Source organism: Capra hircus, chromosome 5 (genome assembly GCF_001704415.2).
Source record: "Capra hircus breed San Clemente chromosome 5, ASM170441v1, whole genome shotgun sequence".
Classification (NCBI taxonomy): domain Eukaryota; kingdom Metazoa; phylum Chordata; class Mammalia; order Artiodactyla; family Bovidae; genus Capra; species Capra hircus.
The window spans coordinates 61,523,030-61,548,766 of record NC_030812.1 but is presented as its reverse complement, the minus strand read 5'-3'; the positions used below and the strand labels follow the sequence as shown (position 1 = coordinate 61,548,766).

The 25,737-nt window shown below is 38.4% G+C and overlaps 1 protein-coding gene across 5 annotated transcripts in view; it reads right to left on the bottom strand.

The window, feature by feature from the left end:
- The window catches only part of APAF1 (apoptotic peptidase activating factor 1), an 82,480-nt gene that overhangs the window by 28,642 nt on the left and 28,101 nt on the right, over positions 1 to 25,737 (bottom strand). For all 5 annotated transcript variants that reach the window (XM_013964001.2, XM_013963999.2, XM_018047554.1 and 2 more), the window contains 7 exon segments: positions 21,858 to 21,984; positions 20,461 to 20,586; positions 18,764 to 18,895; positions 16,314 to 16,439; positions 6,973 to 7,134; positions 2,951 to 3,079; positions 301 to 426 (listed from right to left, as the gene is read on the bottom strand). In XM_013964001.2, coding sequence (XP_013819455.1) covers positions 301 to 426; positions 2,951 to 3,079; positions 6,973 to 7,134; positions 16,314 to 16,439; positions 18,764 to 18,895; positions 20,461 to 20,586; positions 21,858 to 21,984 — 928 coding nt within the window.

Below are 25,737 nucleotides of genomic sequence, written 5' to 3'. Positions count from 1 at the left end.
TTGGATGTGGGAATTTAAGGTAGGGAGTCAAAAGTTATTCTGATGAAACATATTTAAATTAACCAAAGTGCAGTTTTATTATTGGATTTTTCCAGCACCTGGGCCATGGTAACACTCAGTGTACATGTACTGAATGAATGTGACTGCTACAGTCCATATACCAGCACTTCTCAAGGATAAATGTGAATCCAGCAGTTTCTGTTTTACTTCCCCCCAATAGTGCCCATCAATTTCTCAATTGGTAGGAGATGAAGCTTACCATCATTAAATGTTTAAAATGAAAATCTCAATATTTCTCACCCTGACTGTCTGGTCATCAGAAGATGTCAAAAATGATGATCCATCAGGAGAAAACATCACACAATGGACCCAACTTAAATGTCCTCTGCAATCAGCTACTTTTAAACCTGAGTCCATACTCCACAACTACAGAATAAACACAATATATAGGAAATCACATTAATAATTATTTTGAATATATCAAGCATATTAAAAACAGCAAGAATGATCCAGCAATTCCACCTCTATGACTACAGCCCAAAAATACACTAGCAAAAATAACTTGTGTGGATTATTCACTGGGTCAATCGTTTTTAACAGCAAAAATCCCAAATGACCATCAGCAGGGAACTAAATAAACTTCATTAATCACAAAAAGGGACAATATACAACCGTTAAAAAAAGTATGAGAAAAACATCCTGACAATGACTAGTCTATGGCATATGTTACCAAGAATAGTATATACGTTTTTGCAGAAGTGTGTGTATTATATTTATAAATACTACATATATGCAAACTATACTAAATGAGATGAAAAATGAACGTGAGTATAGTATTAGATACAGTGTGACATATATAACAGCTGGACATATATGGCTATATTATACATATAGATACTGCTTATACATGCAAAAAGAAATATCAGGATGCTAAGACAAAAATGGTTACCTTCAGAAGGTGGGGACCAGAGTGGAAGGGATAGGGACGAAAGTCAGACTTCCCTGAATAAAACTTATGAAGCTTTGATTTGGAATCATATAAACATTTTACATATTTTTAAAAATCAATCTAAAAAATAACAGGATGAGCATTAAATGGCTTTCATATTCTGACTATTCTCTGTCATCTAATCTTCAATGACTGCAAAACCCTACAACAAATGAATGTACTAATTGTACAGGTATACTTATCTCCTGTTATTCATGCTTGTTACAAATTGTCAATGTCTGTCTCTAGCCTGGCTGCATTCTGTCCTGAGTTTTGCTGCAAATTACTCAAATATATTCCAGTCTAATGAAGTACCATATGTGCCTGAGTTCCTCTCATTACACTCTGAATTACAGCCCCTACTTTATGATTTTAGAACTAGCATGGACAAAACAAGTACTTCATCACATGCCCAGTGGTTTTCAATCAGTGAGTTCTATAATTATAAATTAGTTACAGGAAATTTTCTCTGCCTTATCTTGAGTCCAAGCTGAGACATACAGAGCTAAAGGCCAGAAATGAAAAGGGTTCCACAACTGAAAAATCTCACTTGAAAATCCTTCCTCTCTTCCCTTCTTGATCTCCCTAATCATTTCTGTTGTTCACAGCCTCCAAAACCAAGTAAGTGCCTACCTTTAAAAAAAGGAAGACAATACTCCTTGGAGATTTTTTAAGAAAAACAGAGGGTAAGGATTTTAGAAGTGATGGAAAGGGTAAAAGAAGAGTTGCTCCTTCACTCCTAATATCCAAGAAGAGGAAACTTCCAATCACACCTACCTTGAGGATAAGGTAAGGTAAGGTGCAAGAGCTCCTAGTAGCTCTGAATCTTTCGATTCAAAGTCTCTGCTGAAGAGAACACAGCCCACAGCACCTACTTCTAACCACCGCTGCAAATGGGACTGGAGCCCATTCACACTCAAGGGGAAGATTCTCACCAGGAAGGTCTTCAGTGTTAGCTGCACTGCTGTACACAGAATTAGGAAGAACTTATAGAGCTCATCCACTCACTCCCATCTTAATCTGTATCTGCATGCTGAAGGACTACAGCTCAGCCACTCTCCAGCCACACCTTCATGTATTAGGGCAAGGTTGGAAAACCCACTAAAAATTGCTGGAACAGGCACAGAACACTAAAGAAATGCTTGCCGTAGTCTAGCTTCCTTCGAAGGGAGCCTGTGAACCAAATGAACTTCCCTGTTTTACAAATAAAGGCCCATATCTATCTTCTTATGCTGTAAGCACAAGGGCTTCCATTACTTGGTGGTAAGAGTCACTTAAGGAATGATTAGTAACGAAGCTTGGAAAAACCATCTTTGGAGGAAAAAAAAACTATCTTTGGAGGAAATTCAATGCTTTTGAAAAAATTAATATTAGCAGCTCATTTGAGTAGAATTCTTTTAGATACAGACACTGGATACAGACACTGAATACAATAAAATCTATTAAGTTAAGGGCAAAATTATAAATATAAGCGAGAAGTCATTTTATTCATTAGTACTTAGCAATGAAAATACTAGATTGACCAATTTTAAATTTAACTTCCATCTTACCTTTCTCAGTGATCTAAGAAATTTGAACTGGACTCACTTCTCATCATCTCTTTTACAGAAGAGTCTATGCCCACATTTAAGAGATGCCATGTTCCCGCTTAGGAAACCAGTGGTCATTCCATTGTTTTCCCTAGACCTTGGCACATACTGACCATTCAGTAAATGCTTAGTGAATAATACTGCCTGTCATTCTCTGTCATACTGTCAAGCCAAGTCTTCAATCACTGCTAAAATACTGAAGCTGTCAATGTGGCTTAATATCCTAAAGCTAGAGGCCATTATGCTATGAAGAAAACACTCTTATGATTTCTCAAGCAAACATTCTCAGCAGTCAATGGTTTAAGCAACCCATTCTTTGACATTCTTGTACCTCTGGAGACCCAGACTTCACAGAGTAAATTCAACTACTCACCTCCACACAGTACTGGGACAAAGCCACCACTGCCAAATGGTTGTGGGGGGAGAAGTCACAGTACTGGACAGTGCTATGATGGCCCATGTGGATTTCTGCCAACAGGCCACTGGTGTGAATGTCAAAAAGCTGTCAACATAAAACAGAGAGATGTCTATAAAAGTAAGATATTTTAAAATATCTGCTATACCCAAAATGAAACTAAATTTATTTCCAAAAGAATACCCTCTCGTTTCAAACACAGAGTACAAGTCCTAAAGAAAAAACAACTACTAATAATTGACATAATTAAGTCATAAAAAACATAAATTAATATATATATAGTTTTTAAATAGTGCTCACATTGAAATCTGTTTCTTGTAAAGAAAACATCATAGATGATCTCTCAAGCAAGCTTAGGGAGAAATAAAACCTTTGTGAATATACAAATGGACTAGCCAAATTAATATACAGAACAGTTCTTCCTAATGCTTATTTATTCAAAGGGGAAAATGCATGCTCATAAATGAAGATGATAAAAATAATACAGAGCAGAGGCTTGCTAAAATGAAATAGTTCAATCATTTCTATTTCTTTTCAGAGTCCAAATTACTCCATTATCAGTCATTTTCCCATTTTTGAACCAAAAAAAAAAAGCTATTCAAATTTGAGTAATTTAAAATTCATTTCAATTTCTGAAAGATTTTTAAATGCTGAATGCAGCACTAGTGGGTAAAGAACCCATCTGCCAATGCAGGAGAAACATGGTTCGATCCCTGAGTAGGGAAGGTCCCCTGGAGGAGGGCATGGCTGCCCACTCCAGTATTCTTGTCTGAAGAATCCCATGGACAGAGGAGCCTGGTGGGTCCTGAGGGTTGCAAAGAGTTGGACACAACTGAAGTGACTTAGCACGTGTGCACACATACGCTTCCAAAGTTTTTGCCAAATGATAAAAATGTTTATACCAATACACCATATAATGATTTAAGACCAAGGCACAGTCTTCAGGAAGCAAAAAAAGAATTTCCAGTGGGTGCCATGAAAATGTTTTGTGAATGCACAGCCCTGTGAACATACAGAGGTAGTAAGCAGCACAGCATCAGGGGCCAACAATAAAGGACAGGAACTCATACTTAAAATGCTTCCCAGGACAAGCTGTTCTTAAGAATTAGTGGCTGATAGAGGGGTGGGATAGGAAGGGAGGTTCAACAGGGAGGGGATATATGTATACCCAATGGCTGATTCATGTTGAGGTTTGACAGAAAACAACAAAATTCTGTAAAGCAATTATCCTTCAATTAAAAAATTAATAAATTTTTAAAAAAGAATTAGTGGCTGAGAGTTGTAAAGGAAACTTTTCAAGTACAGAATAGGCAGTTGTCCCAATTATTGGGTAACAAAAAGACGTAATAACAGGAGTGGGCTAATAACACAAAAGAGTTCAAAAGAAAGACAGGAAAATAATAGAGAGACCAAGAGTAAGAAACTGGAATCTATGTGTGGTTAAGGATGATCTTAGGGTAGAGCTTTGTTTTACCACAGTAAAATACAGAGCTGGCCTACAGATTTTTAAAACAGAAAAGCATTTCACGCAATATAAAATTATTTTCCTCTTTCACTAGAACAGCTATTTTTTAATGTTCAAATTTTATTCAACACCATTAGTCATTAGGGGAATGTAAACCAAACTATAATGTGGTGCCACTTCACACCTAATATGATAGTTATAATTTTTTTAGAATGGAAAAAAGCAAGTGTTGGCAAGGATGTGAAGAAATTGGAAACCTTGTACACTACTAGTGGGAACAGAAAATGATACAGCCACTATGGAAAAGTCTGGTGGTTCACTGAAAGCCCAGAATTACCACATGACCCAGAAATTCTGCTCCTAGACATATATACAGAAGAACTGAAAGCAGGGCTCACACACATACTTGTACACCAGTGTTCTTGTGGCATTCATTCACAATAACCAAAAGGTGAAAACAACCCAACAATAAATAAGTGGATAAACAAAATATGGCATATCCATATAAGATTATTATTCAGTCATAAAAAGAAATGAAGTTCTAACACATGCTACATGGCAACCCACTCCAGCATTCTTGCCTGGAGCATCCCAGGGATGGGGGAGCCTGGTGGGCTGCCGTCTATGGGGTCGCACAGAGTCGGGCATGACTGAAGCGACTTAGCAGCAGCAGCAGCACAACATGAATGAACCCTGATATGTTACGCTAAATGAAATGAGCCAGACACAAAAAGACCTATATGACTCCACTTATATGAAATATCTAGAAAAGGTAAATTCATAGTTTAGAGGTTACCAGGGGCTGAAGAGGGAGTTACTACTTATTGGTTACAGTGTTTCTGTTTGATGAAAAAAGTTTTGGAAAAATGGTGATAGATGCATATGCAACATTGTGAATATAATGAATGCCACTGAACTGTGTATTTTAAAATAGCTAAAATGGCAAATTTTACAAATCTTCACATCTTGCAAATGCAGGGTTCCTTTCTGCGTTTATAGACTTTAACAAACTTAAGACAAAAAGGATAAATTTCTCTTTGGTTTCCTGCTAAAGGGGTAAAAACCTATAAGCAACCAAGATCCAAGGGTCATAACTACTAGATCAATAATAATAATATAAATAGTCCCTCCGTTAGTTTTTATACAACTATATGTATGCTTCAATTGTGTTCATTAAAACTGGAATCTCTTGGGTGGGAGAAATAGGGAAAGGCTGACAAAAGGATACAAACTTTTAGTTACAAGATAAATAAGGTCTGTGGATCTAATGTATAACATGGTGACTATCGGTGATATTGCACTGTAAAAGAGAGTAAAATGTTAACATCTTAAAGGAAGGGAGGGAGGAAGAAAAGCAGACAAATATGTAAGGTGACAATATGTTAATTAGCTCAACAAGAGTAATCCCTTCACGATGTATGTTGTTATTTAGTCGCTAAGTAACACCCAACTCTTTTGCAACCCCAAGGACTGTAGCCTACCAGGTTCCTCTTATCTATGGGATTTTCCAGGCAAGAATACTAGGGCGGGTTGCCATTTCTTTCTCCAGGGGATCTTCCCAACCCAGGAATTGAACCTAGGTCTCCTGGGTCTGCTGCACTGGCAGGCAGATTCTTCACCACAGAGCCACCAGGGAAGCCCTCACAATGTATCAAATCATCATGTTATATACACTTTAAATATTTTACAATTTTGTCAATCATACCTCAATAAAGCTGAAAATGAAATAAAACTGTAATCGAATATCGCTCATTAAGTTTTTAAAGTTACCATCAGAATATAATGACACTGGGCCCTAAATCAGAAGACCTAGGTCTCCAAATCACAGTGTAACTTTGGACACATTACTACCAGAGGGCTACTGCAATGTGCTGTGTCCTTTGGGTAGTTATATCAAGAGAAATTCTATATAAGAGCACTCTGAATACTACAAATGTAAACTGTTACAAGAACTGAAAAAAGAAGGCATTTCCTAGGCATTTACCTTCTTTTGCATATCTTCCTCATTTACTTCACAGAAATATCACAAACTTCAGTTGTCGATAAGTATTTCTATCAGTTACCAAATCATAATATTTTAGGGCTAAGAAAGTACTCTGAAAGTCACCTAAACCAATGTACTGGTAAATTGTGGGGGGAAGTGGGCTGAGTGATGCAGCCAGCATTCCATCTATGTTTTAGACCAATTTGAGATACACTGGTTGTAAACAACGGAAATTGTTTCTTTATTGTAGGACTTCTAGAGGCCATAGATATTATATATTAGTATACACTAAAGGGGGGAAAGTAATACGTAACATTTCCAAACCTGTTTGACCATGGAGACCTTTTCTCACAAGGCCTATGGACACTCCCTGAAGCACAGTTCTAAGAATTACAGGAGGTTAGAGCATCTGCCCCAAAAACATTCAGCTATACTTTATGTCAATAAACAGTGTAAAATGCAACAATCAACAGGTGTTTCAACTTTCTTTAAGTTAGACTAAATTTGGCTTTTTTAAATACCAGTACTTACAAAGACTTTATTTTTCGCGGCCACCATTATCTTAGCACCATCAGCAGACCACGAACAGCATTTCACTATCACTTCCAGATCCTCCTGAGGCTCCTCTGAATTCAGGAAGAACTGCTTCACATTAATGCTTTTCCTCTCATTTGCGGATTTCACATCCCAAAGCTTCAAATTTCAAAAATAAAAAAAAATGTTTTAAGTTTGTTTTGATCTCAAGTCACACCTCTAGAATCCCACCTGGATTAAATGTTACACAAAATATTCAAGTTCACTTAATGAATTATTTTTCATTATGCATAACTTTTTATAAGGCTTTTAAATTAAGTATTCCAGCTTCATTCATCACCTTCCTAAAAAGAAAAAAAAAATTAAAAGCACTCCAAAAAAGAATGTAAAACTATATAAAATGTTAAAAGAGCCTTGCATGGTGTGGAGGAGGCCAAAGATTAGGCACTGACAGCAGGATGAGCGCATAAGAAAGGCGTGGCTCACGACTTGCTACTGCTGCCCTCTGCTGTGCCAGCCATGAGGCGCGCCTCACAGTCTACCATATGCACAGCATGCGCGCGACACACAGGACCCAGTCCAAGCTGAGCTACAATCTAGCAGAGCATCCAGAGACATAAGGAAGTCCCTGAAAATACAAAACAAAGCTATGCTGAAAGGAAGCAGTCTTCTGCACTTGGTGGGGCTAAAGGGGTCTCTAAAATAACCGGATCCTGGGGAGTGGGAGACAAGACCAAACCTCACTTACTAGCAAAGCCATCTGAGCAGCCCGAAAAACAAAGGGCTTCAAAAAAGATCTTGGACTTTCCTGGTGGTCCAGTGGTTAACAATCCACCTTCCAATGCAAGGGGACACAGGTTTGATCCCTGGTCTGCAAAGTTCCACATGCTGTAGAGCAACTAAGCCTGTGCACAAATATTGAGCCTGTACTCTAGAGCCCACACGTCACCACTACTGAAGCCCAAGTGCCCTAGAGCCTGTGCTCCAGCAACAATAGAAGCCACTTCAATGAGAAGCTGACACACATCAAAGAGGAGCCCCCCACTCTCTGTAACTAGAGAAGGTCTTCGGACTGCAACAAAGACCCGACGCAGCCAAAAAATTACTTTTAACTACTTTTTAATCCATCTTCACTCCCCTTGGCCTGTGCAGTGTCCCAGCTTCGTCGAATGATAATGGCTGCCATACACAGACCTAGCGTTGGTCAAGGACAAGGATTTAAAACAAAACAAACAAACAAAAAAGCTGTTCCTCAGGCTTCAACTCAGCTTCCAAAGCACAGCTCCGAGAGTAAAACCAGATTTGACTGGCCAGACACAAGCTTCCCCAATGACTCAGTGGGCATAGAATCTGCCTCCACTGCCAAAGACAGAGTAGATAGAAGTTTGATCCCTGGATCAGGAAAATCCCCTGGAAAAGGAAATGGCAACCCACTCCAGTATGCTTGCCTGGGAAATCCCACAGACAGAGGAGCCTGGTGGGCTCCAGTCCATGGGGTCGTAAAGAGTCAGACACAACCAAGTGACTGAGCACACACGTTTAAATCTCTCAAGTTTAAAGATTATATACACTAGAAATACAGCCAAACCCAAAACCTTTCCCCATGCAATAACTTCAAATAAACTGGATGAACCCAAAGAGACTTCTGAAGTATTGTTAGCCCTTCTTGACACTCAAGAGAGAAAATCTAGAAGTGGGATGTTACTAAAGCATCCAGCTGGGTTGTCCTGGAATATTTACTTGAGTAGCATCTCAAGGGACTAGTGATTTAAGGAATCCTGTTTGGAAAATGTTGTACTGGATGTATTACCATTAAATCCTAGGGAAAAAAATTAAAAAAAAAAACAAAAATACTTTCTATTTCACTGATTTTACTTTCATTTGAAAATACTGGACAGTGCAAATAGAAGGTAAAATAAAATAAATATTGGGCTAGTTGAAGTACAGTTATCATTACTATATAGTCAAAAATTGATTTTCTAAATTGTAAACTCAAGATATTTTTGTAATATTACCCTGTGTTTTTTTCTTTATATTGATGTTATATTTTTTAAAACATAAAGATTAACAACAATGTCAAAAAAAAAAAAAAAAAAAAAAAAAGAGAGAAAATCTAAACTCCAGTGCCAGAAGCTTCAGTCACATCAGCCAGATTATATGAGAAATCACACTGTTTCCCTCAACACGAAAAACAAAAGCAATCACTGCCTTGATTTTAGGAAGAAAAAGAAAACTAATACAACCCAATTTCACTACATCTTTTACAGGTGGGCCTGACTTTAGCTCCTATCCAAGGAGTGATGAAATTCCACATGTTGAGGGACCAAATAAACACCTGAATTTCATTCTGAGCTAGTCATTGCCCTGTATCCAGGGCCCACATGCACCCTGGCCCTCGTGTGGTTTAAACGGCAATTTTTAAATAAAACTCACATTTTGAAACAGTTTATCATTGGGGCCTGAAAAACACGTTTATCAACATGATACACTATAAAACACTTAGATGATTACAGAGCCATTTGGAGCAAGAAATAATTTTACAGTTCTCCATCGTTTTAGAAAATAAAAGCTTTACAAGACATTGACCTTGAAATGTTGTTATCCAGCATCATTTTGCAGGATGTCTGCTTATTGCACGTCACTGTATCAGTGCAAACCAGCCAACGACACTGGCTTAATAGCTCTGTGGGAAAGCTGCCACAAACACAGCAGTTCTCACCCAGGGTGCAGTAATGTCTGTCCCCCTGCTGCTAGCGCTCTGTGCTCCACAATCACATTTGATACTCACCAATGAAATCAGAATCCTGTCCCTGAAGACTTTTAAAATGTTTTTCTTTTGAGTTTCGAGAAGTCTTAATTCAATCTGAAGGGACACGGTAAAGGTTTATCATCTTGCTCACATGATGTGAGTCACTTTGAGATTATATAAATGAATCGGATACAGACACTACTCTCAAGGAGTTCAGAGGCAGTAAAGGAGGTAAGACAAGCACATAAATGACTAACAGGACTTTCCTGGCAGTCCAGTGGTTTAAGACTTCCCCTTCCAATACAGGGGGTATGGATACAATCCCTGGTTGGGGAGCTAAGACCTATCTGCCCTGGGGCCAAAAAACCAAAACATAAAACAGAAGCAATATTGCAACAAATTCAATGATGACTTTTAAAAAACATGCTCCCCTTTAAAAAAAATAAAACCACAAGATATGTCAGATGAGTCATTTGAAAGGGAAACACACAACACAGTGGAAATGCTTTACCAAACCTGTGGGCTTGGGGAAACTTTTTACCTCCTCACTTTCCTGCCTGAAGATCAGCCTCTACACCAACTTAAAAAATAGAAAGAAAGTGAAGTCGCTCAGTAGTATCTGACTCTTTGCGACCCCATGGACTGCAGCCTACCAAGCTCCTCCTTCCATGGGATTTTCCAGACAAGAATACTGGAGTGGGTTGCCATTGCCTTCTCCAGGGGATCTTCCCAACCCAGGGATTGAACCCAGGTCTCCCGAACTGTAGTCAGACGCTTTACCATCTGAGCCACCAGGGACTATATCAACTTAAGATGGACACAATTTCCATACCAAAATGATACCCAGGAGTTTAGGCTAAGGGGTCAGCATAAATGAAGGTACAAAATAGGGAAGCAGAGATAAGGCAAAGGGAGGACAGAGCAGTATAGGAGCAGCAGCAAGGGTCTACATGCTCCCGCACAGAACCCTGCCTGCTCTGAGCCCCCTGACACATACTTTCATCATCTTCATGGTTTGTCTATGACTTGGTTTTCTCCTCACTAGACCCTGAACAACTTCAGGTCAGGAAATATACTTTTTCTCTAAAGTGTCTAAAAACCAAACATCTAGTACAGAATCTGCCACATAGTAAGTACTTAATAAATAGTCAGTAAATACATTTTAAGAGAAAAGACAGATTATTCCCATGTTTCAAGCACAGGTGAGAAGAGACAATAGCGTTAGTGAAACAAAACAGGGTTCTGCAGATAGAACACATATATTCACCTCCATACTCTCCCCAAACCCACATGAAACAGGAGTAAAGAGACTTTTTCTCTCTAGGCATATTTTGAGTACTCTCTTATAAAATTAATCATCATTTAAAAACAAAAAAAGAATGGGTACACTTAAAAATATGATAGCAGAAATTTAAAACAAAATAGGAGACGAAAATAAAGCTAAATAAATTTTCCAAGAAGTAGGACGAATGGATGAGGGGAGAAAAATAAGAAAACATCCCCAACAGACATTCTAGAAAAAGAAACTAGATGAGAATAAATCAAATGATTAAAGAAAACCTCCAGAACTGCAGGACATGAATTTCCAGATTGAAAGAGGCTACCAAGTGCCAAGAACAATAAACAAAGACAAACCCACACCAAGGCATACTGTCATGAAAGTTCTAAAAAGAGACACACTGGGAATTTTATAAAGATCTTAAAAGTTTCGAGACCAGGAAAATAGATCACATATGAATCAGAATGTCTTCAAACATCTCAAGTGAAACTTCGGGAGTTCAAAGACAAGGGAACAATGTCTCCAAAATTCTAAGAAGAAAATTATTTCCTTCTATATACAATCAAAAGTATCAATTAAATATGAAGCTAGAATAAAGGCACTTTTAGACAGATATGGTCTCAAAAATTTCCTCTCAGCATGCTTTCTTAGAAAGTTAGGGGAGACTTTCCACCACACTGAGACTAAACCAATAAATTCAGGAAACAAGGGTTTCAACTCAAGAGAAAAGCAGGAGGATCCCAGGATGATAGCAAAAGGAGATCCCAGGATGGCAGCTGAACACTGGGGATAAATAGTATCACCAGTCACAATGGAACAAGACAGATGCCTCCAAGAAAGTTATTTCTAAGAAGAGAAAATGTCAAATCAAAAAACTGAATTATTTAAGAGCAACTTAGACAGGGGATAGCTTGAAGATGGATGAGTGATATGCACATTAAAAAAAATTAGCAAATGAAAACACAGAACGACACTGTTAACTGTGCAACATATTTAATCCCAAAGAGAATAAAGTATTGTATGAAAAAGGAGGGGGGAAAAAAATTGTCATATACTACATAGCCCAACTGTGATCAGTCAGGATGATGTAAATCCTGAACAATGATCTAATCAAAACCATGAAAACATAGAGGAACCATAAAAAGTAGGTCAGTGTGGGGAAAAAAAAAAAAAGAAGAGTTCAGTTTGGAGCACAGTGATTTTGAGGTACAGTGTTTTATCTAAGTGACAGCAAATGAGCAGACAGTTAAAAATGCAGGACATAAGAGAAACGAGGGCTGGACAGAACACGTGTGAAACACACTCATGAGAGAGGAGATAAAGCCATGAGACTGGCTGACATGGAACAGAAAAAAGGTGATGGAGGTGGTAGTCAAGACTAGATGCTTGAGGAATGGCCATATTTTAATGGGAAGGGAAAAGTTAAAGAAGGGGTAAGAGAGACAGGCTTCCCTGGTGGCTCTGACGGTAAAGGATCCGCCTGCAATGCAGGAGACCTGGGTTTGATCCCTAGGTTGGGAAGATCCCCTGGAGGAGGGCATGGAAACCCACTCCAGCATTCTTGCCTGGAGAATCCACATGGACAGAGGAGCCCGGCGGGCTACAGTCCACAGGGTCACAAAGAGTCGGACACAACTGAGCAACTAGCACAGCACAGCAAGAAAGACAGGAGAAGAAAGAAGAAAACATCGATGCCAAATGAGGAGTTTCAAAAAGGAAACACAGGTGGTCAACAGGAGTGTGATAACATGGGAAAGAATAAAAACTGGATAAAGAAAAATACTGGATCCCACACTCTTCCAAAGAGCATTAGATTTTACATCAAAAAGAATGAAAATGAAATAAAACTGGATTTTACTCTTCAAGGGAATACGCAGAAGACAGACCAGGCTGAAAAAGGGTTAAGTAGTGAACAAGTAGATAGGAAGTGGAGGCGAGTGTAGGTGATTTAAAGGTCTAGTCAGAAAGAAAAACTGAATGTTTCAGAGGATAACACAATCAAGGAAGAATCAAAGGGTTTTCACTTTTTTGGTTTTATAATGCTTAGGAAGGCCCAAGAACATCTGTAAACTGTAGAAAGGGATTCAAAAGAAAAGAAAAACTGAAAATGCAATACAGAAATAACCAATGGGGCAAGGTGTCAGAGGAAGAAGGGAAAAAGAAACAGTAGGCACAAGTAGAGGACTTCCTGAGCATGGAGATGGGAGAAAAGAAGCGCAGTAGAGCCGTTTACTTCCCAGGTGGCACTAGAGGTAAAGAACCCTCCTGCCAATGCAAAAGACATGAGACACAGGTTCGATCCCTGGGATGGGGAAGGTCCCCTGAAGGAGGGTATGGCACGCCAGTATTCCATGGCACTCCAACCCACTCCAGTATTTTGGCCTGGAGATTCCTATGGACAGAGGAGCCTGGCAGGCTATGGTCCACAGGGTCACAAAGAGTCAGACACAACTGAAGCATCTTAGCGTGTAGCATGTAGAGTTTTTTATGGCAATTTCTGAGGGAGCTCATGACGGGTAGCTCTTGGGTGGTGTTAACCTTCTGAATAGGTATGAGGTAAAGTTATTTCCATAGAATGAATGAGATATAGTGACAGGGTTGGGGGCTTAAGAACAACAAAAAAGGTTTGGAACAGGCACAATGGTGAATTCAATTCAAGGAACAAACTATTACTTGGCAGCAAAGAAGGCCTAGTTGAATTGTACCAATTGAAATTGTTAAACAGATAAATGGCCTGGTTTCACAACTTTCTTCAACATTAACCTAATAATAATGGAATCTTCCCAGAACTTAGAATTAGCAATGGAGATAAAAGGAGAACCTGCCTTGAGATATAAAATGCTTTCTGAACTCATTCTCTAAGTAAAAATCAAAAACTTATAGGACTGAAAGAATCTTTCAGAACAACGTTGCCTTCACCAGACCTCTGAAAAACCTCCTCAGACATGGATCATCCCAAAGAAAACACAGATATTTGGTATTTACAGAGAACATGTCACAGAGGCCAAATCCATTTACCTGAATGTTCTAAGAATGCTCCCAACATCTACTAAATGCTAGGAAACTCTATAAAGTAACGTTCTACCCAGAAAATCCCTAGATGCCCTGAAGTAATCTATACAAAAATGAGATATCCTCAGTCAACAAAGAGAGGTTAAAGATTCAACCAAAGGATGAGCATCAAGAGAGTTTAGCTTGCTGTAACTTAAAAGTCACCTAGCAGCATTAACAAATCTCTAGAGATTCTAACAAACCAAACAGAGCCTGGTGGGTTCAAGTATTTCCCTGGAAGAGGTACATGCCAAGAAAATTTACTGAGCACATGTTTTGAATACAACTGTGTACAATGAACTTCAGAGTTACAACACGATGCCAAGGTCTCTGCAGGTCATAAACCTATATTTAACCTTATCAAAGAAACAGAAAACACATGAAAAATGAGTGAACTGAACCATACAACAAATTTATAAGCAGAGGGCTCCCCTGGTGGCTCAGTGGTAAAGAATCCCCCTGCCAATGCAGGAGACATGGGTTCAATCCCTAGTCCAGGAAGATCCCACATGCCACAGAGGAGCTAAGCCTATGGGCTACAACTACTGAGCCTATGCTCTAGACCCTGGGAGCCACGACTGCTGAGCCCATGTGCCGCAATTACTGAAGCCTGTATGCCTAGAGCCCATGCTCTGCAACAAGAGAAGCCACAGCAATGAGAAGCCTGCACACTGCAACTAGAGAGTAGCCCCCACTCAACACAGCTAGAGAAAAAGCCCATGCAGCAGTGAAGACCCGACACAGCCAAAATTTTTTAAAAATAAATCTTTTTTTTAATTTACAAGTGGAAATCAGAAGATCAAGCAGTTTCCATCTATACATACAGATACAGGTAGATAGATATGTATATATATTCTCACAACCAGATGGATGGATGTTATAAGAGAACACTTTCTGAAGAAGGCTTTGCATTTACTGTTTAAATTTATAAAGTTGAGGGTCATCAAAAACTTAGATAAGTGAATTGGAGGCCAAAAAAAAAAAAATTCCAAAAAAGACTTATGAAACACATATATAAGGACAGTAGTTGAAATAAGCACCCAAAATTATCTTGCCCAGAAGTGACAATTAAAATATTGAATAGGAACAGAGATAAGAATGATGAGGGTGAAGAGCCTTAGAGGTGTGTCAGATGAGGCTGGGTTTATAAAATTTAGAACTTGGTACTTTCATGTTCCAGCTAAAAAAGGCAAGATGAAAACAGAGGTAGAGAGTTCATCTACCAGCTATGTATGGGGATAAAGAGAGATGGAAATATACGGTAGAAGGTTGCTATGAGACATGAGTGTCTGACACCATGAACCAGAGCAAACAGTACAGCATGGGAGGGAGATGAGGAAGAGAGATGAGGAAGTCAAAGAAGGACTGGATCCAACACGAAAGGAAGACCAGAATAACAGCAGAGACAGGAAATGGCAAAAAAAAAAAAAAAAATTGGCACTAGTATCTTATTGAGAAGGTGGAGATTTAAAAAAATTTAGTTTTTTTAAACACTATAAATTTCAGGAGGCTGAATACATTTTTTTACCCCTAGCTCTGACTTTTCCCCCCATGATTTCTTAAGAACAGGAATATAGGAACATAAAAAGCAGAATAAGTAAACGATAAATAAAAGCAAGAACTTTACAAACTTGACACCATAGAGCTCAAAAGGTTTTACAAATCATAAATTAAATATAATGCTTAAAAATTAAAGAACTTGGGCTTCCCTGGTGGCTCAGTGGTAAAGAATCCACCTACCAATGCAGGAGATGAGGGTTTAATCCTTGATCCTGAAAGATCCCACATGCTGTGGAGCAACTAAGCCCATGTGCCACAACTACTGAGCCTGTGCTCTAGAGTCCAAGAGCTGCAACTACTTTATTCCCCATGCCCTAGAAACCATGCTCTAAGAAAAGAAGAGAAGCCACTGCAATGAGAAGCTCACACACCTCAACTAGAGAGTAGCCTCCACTTGCCAAAACTAGAGAAAAGTCCGATGAGCGACAAAGACCCAACACAGCCAAAAATAAGTATTAATAAACAAATGCATTTCTAAAAAACCAAAGAATTTCAATTATATGAACTTAAAAGCACAGGGTAGTAAACCATTAATAAACAATCATTATGAGAAGGAATTACAGTTACATTCAAAATGCTCCTGGATGGTGAAGGAAGAAGCTTTCTGTAGCAATGGGAAAACAGAAATCTATTTCCATAACCCAAGTATAAGACAATACAGTTATGCAAAACCCACTTTAACAATGAACAAAAGCATACCTTTAATGTTCCATCAGCTGAACAACTGGCCAAAACCTGATCATCTGGTGAAAATCTGCAGTGACTGACTGAATTTGTATGGCCAAACATGGTATTTCGACATTCTTCTTGATTCAGATCCCAGAGCTATTTGAGAAAGATAAAAAGACAACTGAAAAATTACCACTGAATGGGGAAAAATTAGAAATCATGTAAAGTTCTTCCTTCCCTCCCAATTAAGCTTTTCCAGTTATAGGAGTATCTTCAATTCAGTCTGACCAAGGTGTCAAACATAAAGGTGAGCATGGGATTAACAAGTAATGGGGCGGCCCTTAGATCAGCACCTAAATCTAAGGGACTTTAAGACTTACTTAGGCTTTCATCTGAGCACTAAACTAGCCAATGCTTATTTTTAACAAAGCAGTTTGAATTTTTTTTTTATTCAGCTCTATAATAAGTGATATGTAAAATAAATTACATTTTATTTGTAATTTTTTGAGATGCTAAGTTATCCAACTCTATAAACGGTCACTGCTAAGAGTTCCCGATACAAACCTTGAGTCTACTAACTAGGCTAAAATCTATTAACACTCTAAACAATGATTCAAAAATACCAAGACTGTAAAGATAGATATAGATTCATCTGACAGCAAACATAATGGATCAGAACAGCAAGTTAAACAACCCTTCCTGGAAGCAGTCAACCAAATCCAGAATGTGGGACATTCCACAGGAAAACTGACTCAATTTCTCTAACAAATCAGTGGCATAAAAAATGAGGTAGCAGGAAGAAGAACGTTTATAGAATCAAAGTGTCTTAACAGACCTATCAACCAAATGCCACTTGAAGTCTGGATTCTGACTGGAGTAGGTTGCCATCTCCTTCTCCAGAACCTACATCTCTTACATCTCCAGCACTGGAAGGCAGATTCTTTACCACTAGGACCACCTTGGGAAGCCCAAATCTATGGTAGAAAGATGTTTTGAGACTAACAAGAAAAAACGAATATGGACCAAGTATACTATGAAATTGTTTATTATGCTAGGTATGATAATGACATGCTATTTATGTTTTATACCTGAGAGACACATGCCAAAGTATACATCCCATCATTCTGAGTGAAATGATAGGATTTGCTATAAAATGCTTAGTCAAAAAAAAAAAAAAAAGGGAAGTGGTAGGGGAAAAAAAAGGGAGGTGGTAGGGGAATAAAATATGATTGGCAAAATGCTGATAATTGTTGGAGCTAGCAATGGACACCACGGGGTTCATGATTATTATTTCTCCTTTGGGGTATGTTTGAAAAGTATAAAAAATGTAAACAAAAGGCAACAGTCATCTCTGGTGATTTATGCTATCTAGGTTAAACAAAGAAGGAGATATCCTTTATCTCCCAAAATTAATTTTGGTAAAAATCCTTTGGGAATCATCAGTAAATGAGGTTAAGTCCTGATCTTTATGTCCATCTCCATTTTGGGCTTCTTTAATCCCAGTCTTGATAAACCCAAATCTGCAGATAACACAAGTTACATGGGGGCAACTTCAGATTTACATCTTTTCATTGACTTCTCTCAGTTCAAAAAGCACAAGAAGTAAGTTCTGACAGACCTCATGGAAATGCAGGTGGGAATGACAGGTTTTAAAGTAAAACTTGTCCTTAATTAAAATGGTTGACCAACCAATAACCACTTCCCACATCTTAGAGAATTTTGTCTATTATTAAAAAAAAGGAAATATGAACTTCCTTATCCTACAAAATGTTAAAAGGAAACGTCAAAAGTTATTCACAGATATTTGTTGTATATCTATCCCAAACAATTTTTCATCTTGAGAAGCATTAATTTTAATTAAGTCAGAAAAAGACAAATACTGTATGATATCACTTATATGTGTAAAAAATACAACAAACTAGTGAATATAACAAAAAAGAAACAGACTACAGATACACAGAACAAGCTAGTGGTTACCAGTGGGGAGAAGGAAGGGAAGGCAAGATAGTGGCAGGGGATTAAGAGGTACAAACTATCATGTATAAAATAAGCTACAAGGATCTATTGTACAACACAGTTTTCTCTATAGGAAAACTACGGGCCCTTACTCTGTGATTATGAGCTGTAGTAACCATGCACACCTGGAGCTAAGGATACCCCTATTTCCTGCCATACAGATAGAATACGCCTGAATCAACACAAAGGGAAACAGGATCCAGAGATGGAGGAGGAGTTTAAGAGCCTGAGAATGTAGGTTAGGCATCTGGAATCAGCTATGCCTGAAGACAGGCTCCTTCCAAACTTTCCAGTTTCAAGACCCAGTAATATCCTTTTTGCTGTTGTTGCTTGAGCTAACATGAAAGTTTCTATCCCTATAACCAAAAGATCCTTGATTAACACAATATATGAAAAGCAAAAATCAAAGGAGATGTTCTGATGTATCTATCAAATTTATCTACATGATTCTCATTCACACTTACTTTAAGGAAGTAGTCATTTGAACCAGTGGCTAAGAGAAGGTGACTACTGTTGTTGGTGAAGTGGCAGCAATTGACTTGCTCTGAGTGCTCATCATAGATACGCACTAGTTCCCCAGTCATTGAATTCCAAATCTGAAGAGAATAGAGAGAATAAAGTTTCAGTTCAGTCCAGTCGCTCAGTCGTGTCCGACTTTGTGACCCCATGAATTACAGCACACCAGGCCTCCCTGTCCATCACCAACTCCCGGAGCCTACCCAAACTCATGTTCATCAAGTTGGTGATGCCATCCAGCCATCTCATCCTCTGTTGTCCCCTTCTCCTCCTGCCCCCAATCCCTCCCAGTATCAGGGTCTTTTCCAATGAGTCAACTCTTTGCATGAGGTGGCCAAGGTATTGGAGTTTCAGCTTCAGCATCAATCCTTCCAATGAAGACCCAGGACTGATCTCCTTTAGGATGGACTGACTGGAAATCCTTGCAGTCCAAGGGACTCTCAAGAGTCCTCTCCAACACCACAGTTCAAAAGCATCAATTCTTCGGTGCTCAGGTTTCTTCACAGTCCAACTCTCACATCCATACATGACCACTGGAAAAACCATAGCCTTGACTAGACGGACCTTTGTTGGCAAAGTAATCTCTCTGCTTTTTAATATGCTGTCTAGGTTGGTCATAACTTTCTTTCCCAGGAGTAAGTGTCTTTTAATTTCCTGGCTGCAATCACCATCTGCAGTGATTTTGGAGCCCAAAAATTAAAGTCTGACACTGTTTCCACTGTTTCTCCATCTATTTGCCATGGTCTTAGTTTTCTGAATGTTGAGCTTTAAGCCAACTTTTCCACTCTCCTCTTTCACTTTCATCAAGAGGCTTTTTAGTTCCTCTTCACTTTCTGCCATAAGGGTTGTGTCGTCTGCATATCTGAGGTTATTGATATTTCTCCCGGCAATCTTGTTTCCAGCTTGTGCCTCTTCCAGCCCAGCGTTTCTCATGATGTACTCCGCATAGAAGTTAAATAAGCAGGGTGACAATATACAGCTTTAACGTACTCCTTTTCCTATCTGGAACCAGTCTGTTGTTCCATGTCCAGTTCTAACTGTTGCTTCCTGAGTTGCATACAGGTTTCTCAAGAGGCAGGTCAGGTGGTCTGGTATTCTCATCTCTTTCAGAATTTTCCACAGTTTATAGTGATAATTGAAGGTAAAAATCAATAGGTTTTCTTTTCTCTATTTACTCTGTAGACTAGTAACCTGATTGTTAGTATGTTTATTCATCTAGTTATGCACTGAATACAAGACAGTTCATAAAGATAAAAAATCTGGGTTGCATTTCACAGATTATATATTTTACAACAGGAATCAACTCAGACAATAATTTTGTGCAACAACACTTCCGATCACAATACACTCAGAGATTTCAACTGATATTTAACTCATAGACTTAAGAATAAGTGGCAGGCAAATTCATTAATTTGAAATGGTTCTTCCCAGCTGCCTGATAAATATCATGGGCTGATCAACCTAGGCATTTTTGCTGGTGCTTATAAATAAAAAATTTTAGACAGCATTAATTTATAATGGATAAAAACTGGTTGGCCTCAAGTGAGTAGATCAACAGGCAAGAGTCCTTTAACCCAACTTATTCTAGTCCCTCAGTAACAGAAAAAGAAAATCAATTTTATGGTGGTTGAAAATCGTTCCATACCTTCACTTTTTTATCCACTGAGCAGGTTGCTATAAATCTGTCATCTGCAGAGAATGCACAGCAAAGCACTTCATCCTCATGAGCCTTGATTTCTAGAAGTTTCTCTCCTGTTTCAGCTTTGAATACCTATACGTACAACAATAGATCTTTTTACTATAACTTCTTACCCATGGGTCATCATTCAATAAAAAGTATTTCTTTGAAAGATCTTAAACACTATTATTTTGCAAGAGAAGTGAACCTTGGCAGTCTCAATCCAAAAACAGTCAAAATTTGTCAGAATTTGTATGCCTTTACATAAAAAAGAAAATTGTCTCTTGTTAAATGTTTATAACATCAATAAAAAGAACTGACAGGAGAGCTTCAGTTCTTGAAAACAGCTTAGCAAATTCTTAACAATCAACAGAAAACAAATTATTCAATATGCTTCTGTGGCTCAAAAGCCAAATTAATACGCATGGTAATCAAGTACACATATAGAAGTAAGGCTTACAATCACAGTCTTGCAATATTAATTTTTTAAAAAAATACTATTTATTTGGCTGCACCAGGTCTTACTTGCAGCATGTGGGATCTTTTTTAGTTGTAGCACATGAACTCTTAGTTGCAGCACGTGGAATCTAGTTCCCCAACCAGGGATCGAACCTGGGCCCCCTGAGCTGGGAATGTGGAGTCTTAGCCACTAGACCACCAGGGAAGTCCTTTGTAATCTTAAATTTAAGTGTTTTAAACTAATTTTTGTTTCCTTCAAAATCAAAAGGTTCAATACTAATTTAAAGAAAAGCACTCCATCATGCTGTCTGAAAACAAATGAGAAATTAAAGAAAGCACCTTCAAGCACCTTAGGAAATAGTCTAGTCCAATTCCTATTTACAGTCAGAAATTTTCCCAAGCCTGTGATAAAACAGGTATTTGATTTAATCAGCATTTTTTAATCAGAGCCCTGTTCACTGCGCTGTGACATCCTTCTGGCCTTTAACCAAGTGATCATTTCCTCATTACCATTAGCTGGCACATGGGTGACAGTAACTGAATGCTAAGGTAAAAGGCACTTCTACAACACTTGGCAAGTTTAGAATTATGAAGACACACCATCATATCTTTTAAATCTATAGAGAAACCTTTCATAAGATATTTAAGAGATCTGAATGTTCCTCTGCTCCTAATGTGTAATTTTCTGAGTTTCAGAATTGAAATATACTCTAATATGTACACAGGAATTCCCTGGCAGTCTAATGGTTAGGACTCGGCACTTTCACTGCCAGGGTCCAGGCTCAATTCTTGGTTGGGGAACCAAGATCCCACAAGCCACGTGGCACGGCCAAAAAAGAAAAAACAAAAAGAAATGCACCCAGTATTAGGTACATGACTCAATTTTTCTCAAGAGGGAGGTTTACCTGTAAAGTTTTATCAGCTCCACAAGAAGCTATTCTTTGACCATCTTCAGAAAAGCAAGCATGGTAAACAGCATCTGTATGGGGGCGGACAACCAAGCGGGAGAGGTTCTTCATGTTTTTTTTGTTTCTAAATATAAGGAAAAATTGAACAGAAACCAAATAAATAAAAGTAATCATTTTCTTTCCATAATAAACTCTTTTAAGACAGTTATGCTCCAAAAAATACAAAACTCTTACATTACCAACATGTAAATGACAGCAGAAATCACCTGAAGTAAAAAAGCATAACAGAAAGCAGCATTTTAAGATAAGTTACCCTATATCAAGCAACCTATCATGTATTATAAATAATCAGTTAACCAAATACATGTCATTTTTTATTTTCCTGATACATTAATAACAACATGTGCAGAGAAAACATTATGAAAGGAAAAACCTCAAAAAAATCTCCATCTTTTTTAAAAGGAAAGTTATACCAAAATGAAGCTCATTCCCTAACTAAAATATGACATTACACCCACCATTATGATGTGCACTTTAAAACTGCTCTTCTCTAATTATTACAATATAGATGGGAAAAAAGTCATTTTCTTTGCATCTTAATCTACTAAATACTACTCCACTACTATATATATTATATTACTTTAGGGCTAAAGGATAAAGGAATATAATGCACATACTTATAAGGGGAAAGTATTAGAACAGTGTCTGAATTACACACACACACACCCCCCAGTCACAGTAAGTATGTTAAATGGTATCATCTTAAGAGTCAAAGGTTAGGAGTCAGACAAACCTAAAAGGCCACCCTAGTTCTACTACTTATTGGATGTGTTACACAAATAATGTAAGCTAGTAAGTTTCCTTTTCCTCATATGCAAATGTAAGTAACGATACCTATTCCAAGCAAGTGTCACACACGAAATAGACCAAAGGAAAAAAGGGAACACAAAGGTAAATCAGACTTAAATCTTGCCTGCTGCTGCTGCTGCTGCGAAGTCGCTTCAGTCGTGTCTGACTGACTCTGTGGGACCCCATAGATGGCAGCCCACTAGGCTCCCCAGTCCCTGGGATTCTCCAGGCAAGAACACTGGAGTGGGTTGCCATTTCCTTCTCCAATGCATGAAAGTGAAAAGTGAAAGTGAAGTTGCTCAGTCGTGTCCAACTCTTAGCTACCCCATGGACTGCAGCCTACCAGGCTCCTCTGTCCATGGGATTTTCCAGGCAAGAGTACTGGAGTGGGGTGTCATTGCCTTCTCCTAAATCTTGCCTAGGAAGTATTAAACTTCACTAGAAGTGATAAAAAAAACAAGCTACAAGAACTAGAGTGATGAGAATCCAGAGGATAAACAGGTAAGTTACCAGCAAAGTTTAGAGAGTAAGATTAAGAAACTACTTTCCACTATCTACTCCATTTCTCAAAATTCGGAAACTGACCAGTCACAATGATCCACATATAGCCAAAAAGTATTAAATAACAAATGAATCTATGAATAAATGGTTTCTTTGAAAGCTGAAACTCAGTTAAATTAAGTTTATATGAAACTAAACTTTCTACAGAAAGAACAGAAAATCTTTCTAGTACTGAAAAATAAAGCTTCTTTGAACATGACCTGGTCAAACCCAGTTAACGCTTACCCGGTGGCTCAGCAGTAAAGAACCCACCTGCCAATACCTGAGCTCTATACCTGACCCAGGAAGATCCCACATACTGTGGAGCAACTAAGCCTGTGCAACACAATTACTGAGTCTAAGCTCTAGAGCCCTAGGGCCACAACTACTAAAGCCTGTGCACCCTGGAGCCCATGCTCTGCAACAAGAAGCTACCACAATGAGAAGCCCGTACATTGCAACTAGAGAAAAGCCACGCAGCAACGAAGACCCAGCACAGCCAAAAATAATTAATTTATTAATTTAAAAAATACAGCTATAAAGGGAACTCCCTGGCAGTCCAGTGGTTGGGACTCCATGCTTCCACTGTACGGGGCACAGATTCCACCCTTGGTCAGGGAACTGGGATCTCACAAGCCACAGAGCCAGAAAAAAAGAAAAAAACAATGATAAAAGCATCAGAGGGTTGAAATACAACTGATGAAATGAGAAAAAAAAGAAAAAATAATAACAAAATCAACAATTCAAAAGAGAACAAGAACTAAATCTATGTCCATCTGATTATGAGACCAAGTATTACAATTCTATTTTAGCCACTAAGACTGTATATATTATATATAATTCAACTGTATATATTATACCAATTATATAAACCAGGCAAAATACAAAATGCTATTTATTCTTAATAACAACTACTAATATTCATGGAGCACTTTCTAAGATCTAAGTACTATTCTAAGCAACCAACAATTTTATGTTTTACATATACACACACATTCATTTAATCCTCACAATAATGCTATGAAACAGTACCACTAGGCAAGAGAAGCTGAGTAACTCTCTTCCAATAATACACAACTGAAAAACAGCATGAGCTAGGAGTCAAGCCCAGGCAACCTAGAGCCAGAGCCCACCAAGCTCCTCTGTCCATGGAGTTCCCCAAGCAAGAATACTGGTGTGGGTACTCTCTGCCATAAACTATAGCAGGATCCTCTATGACCCACCTCCCAGAATATTGGAAATAAAAGCAAAAATAAACAAATGGGACATAATTAAAATTAAAAGCTTCTGCACAACAAAGGAAACTATAAGCAAGGTGAAAAGACAGCCTTCAGAATGGGAGGAAATAATAGCAAACAAAGCAATGGACAAAGAATTAAAATATGTATCTCAATATATCTCAAAAATATACAAGCAACTCCTACAGCTCAATTCCAGAAAAATAAAAGACCCAATCAAAAAGTGGGCCAAAGAACTAAACAGACATTTCTCCAAAGACGACATACAGATGGCTAATAAACACATGAAAAGATGCTCAACATCCACTCATTATCAGAGAAATGCAAATCAAAACCACAATGAGGTACCATTTCACACCAGTCAGAATGGCAGCGATCCAAAAGTCTATAAGCAATAAATGCTGGAGAGGGTGTGGAGAAAAGGGAAACCTCTTACACTGTTGGTGGGAATGCAAACTAGTACAGCCACTATGGAGAACAGTGTGGAGATTCCTTAAAAAACTGGAAATAAAACTGCCTTATAACCCAGCAATCCTACTGCTGGGCATACACACCGAGGAAACCAGAACTGAAAGAGACACGTGTATCCCAATGTTCATCACAGCACTGTTTATAATAGCCAGGACATGGAAGCAACCTAGATGTCCATCAGCAGATGAATGGATAAGAAAGCTGTAGTACATATACACAATGGAATATTACTCAACCATTAACAAGCATACATTTGAATCAATTCTAATGAGGTGGATGAAACTGGAGCCTGTTATACAGAGTGAAGTAAGCCAGAAAGTAAAACACCAATACAGTATACTAGCGCATACATATGGAATTTAGACAGAAGGAAGGATAACCCTGTATGCGAGGTAGCAAAAGAGACACAGATGTATAGAACAGTCTTTTGGACTCTGTGGGAGAGGGCGAGAGTGGGATGATATGGGAGAATGGCACTGAAATATGTAAAATATCATATGTGAAATGAATCGCCAGTCCAGGTTTGATGCATGACATAGGGTGCTCGGAGCTGGTGCACTGGGATGACCCAGAGGGATGGGATGGGGAGGGAGGTAGGAGGGGGGTTCAGGATGGGGAACACATGTACCCTCATGGCGGATTCAAGTCAATGTATGGCAAGACCAATACAATATTGTAAAGTAAAATAAATTAATCAATTTAAAAAACCACAAAAATCAGATCACTACAATTGTGGAAAATAAGACTGTCATTCTGTATAAAAAGAAAAAAAAAGAATA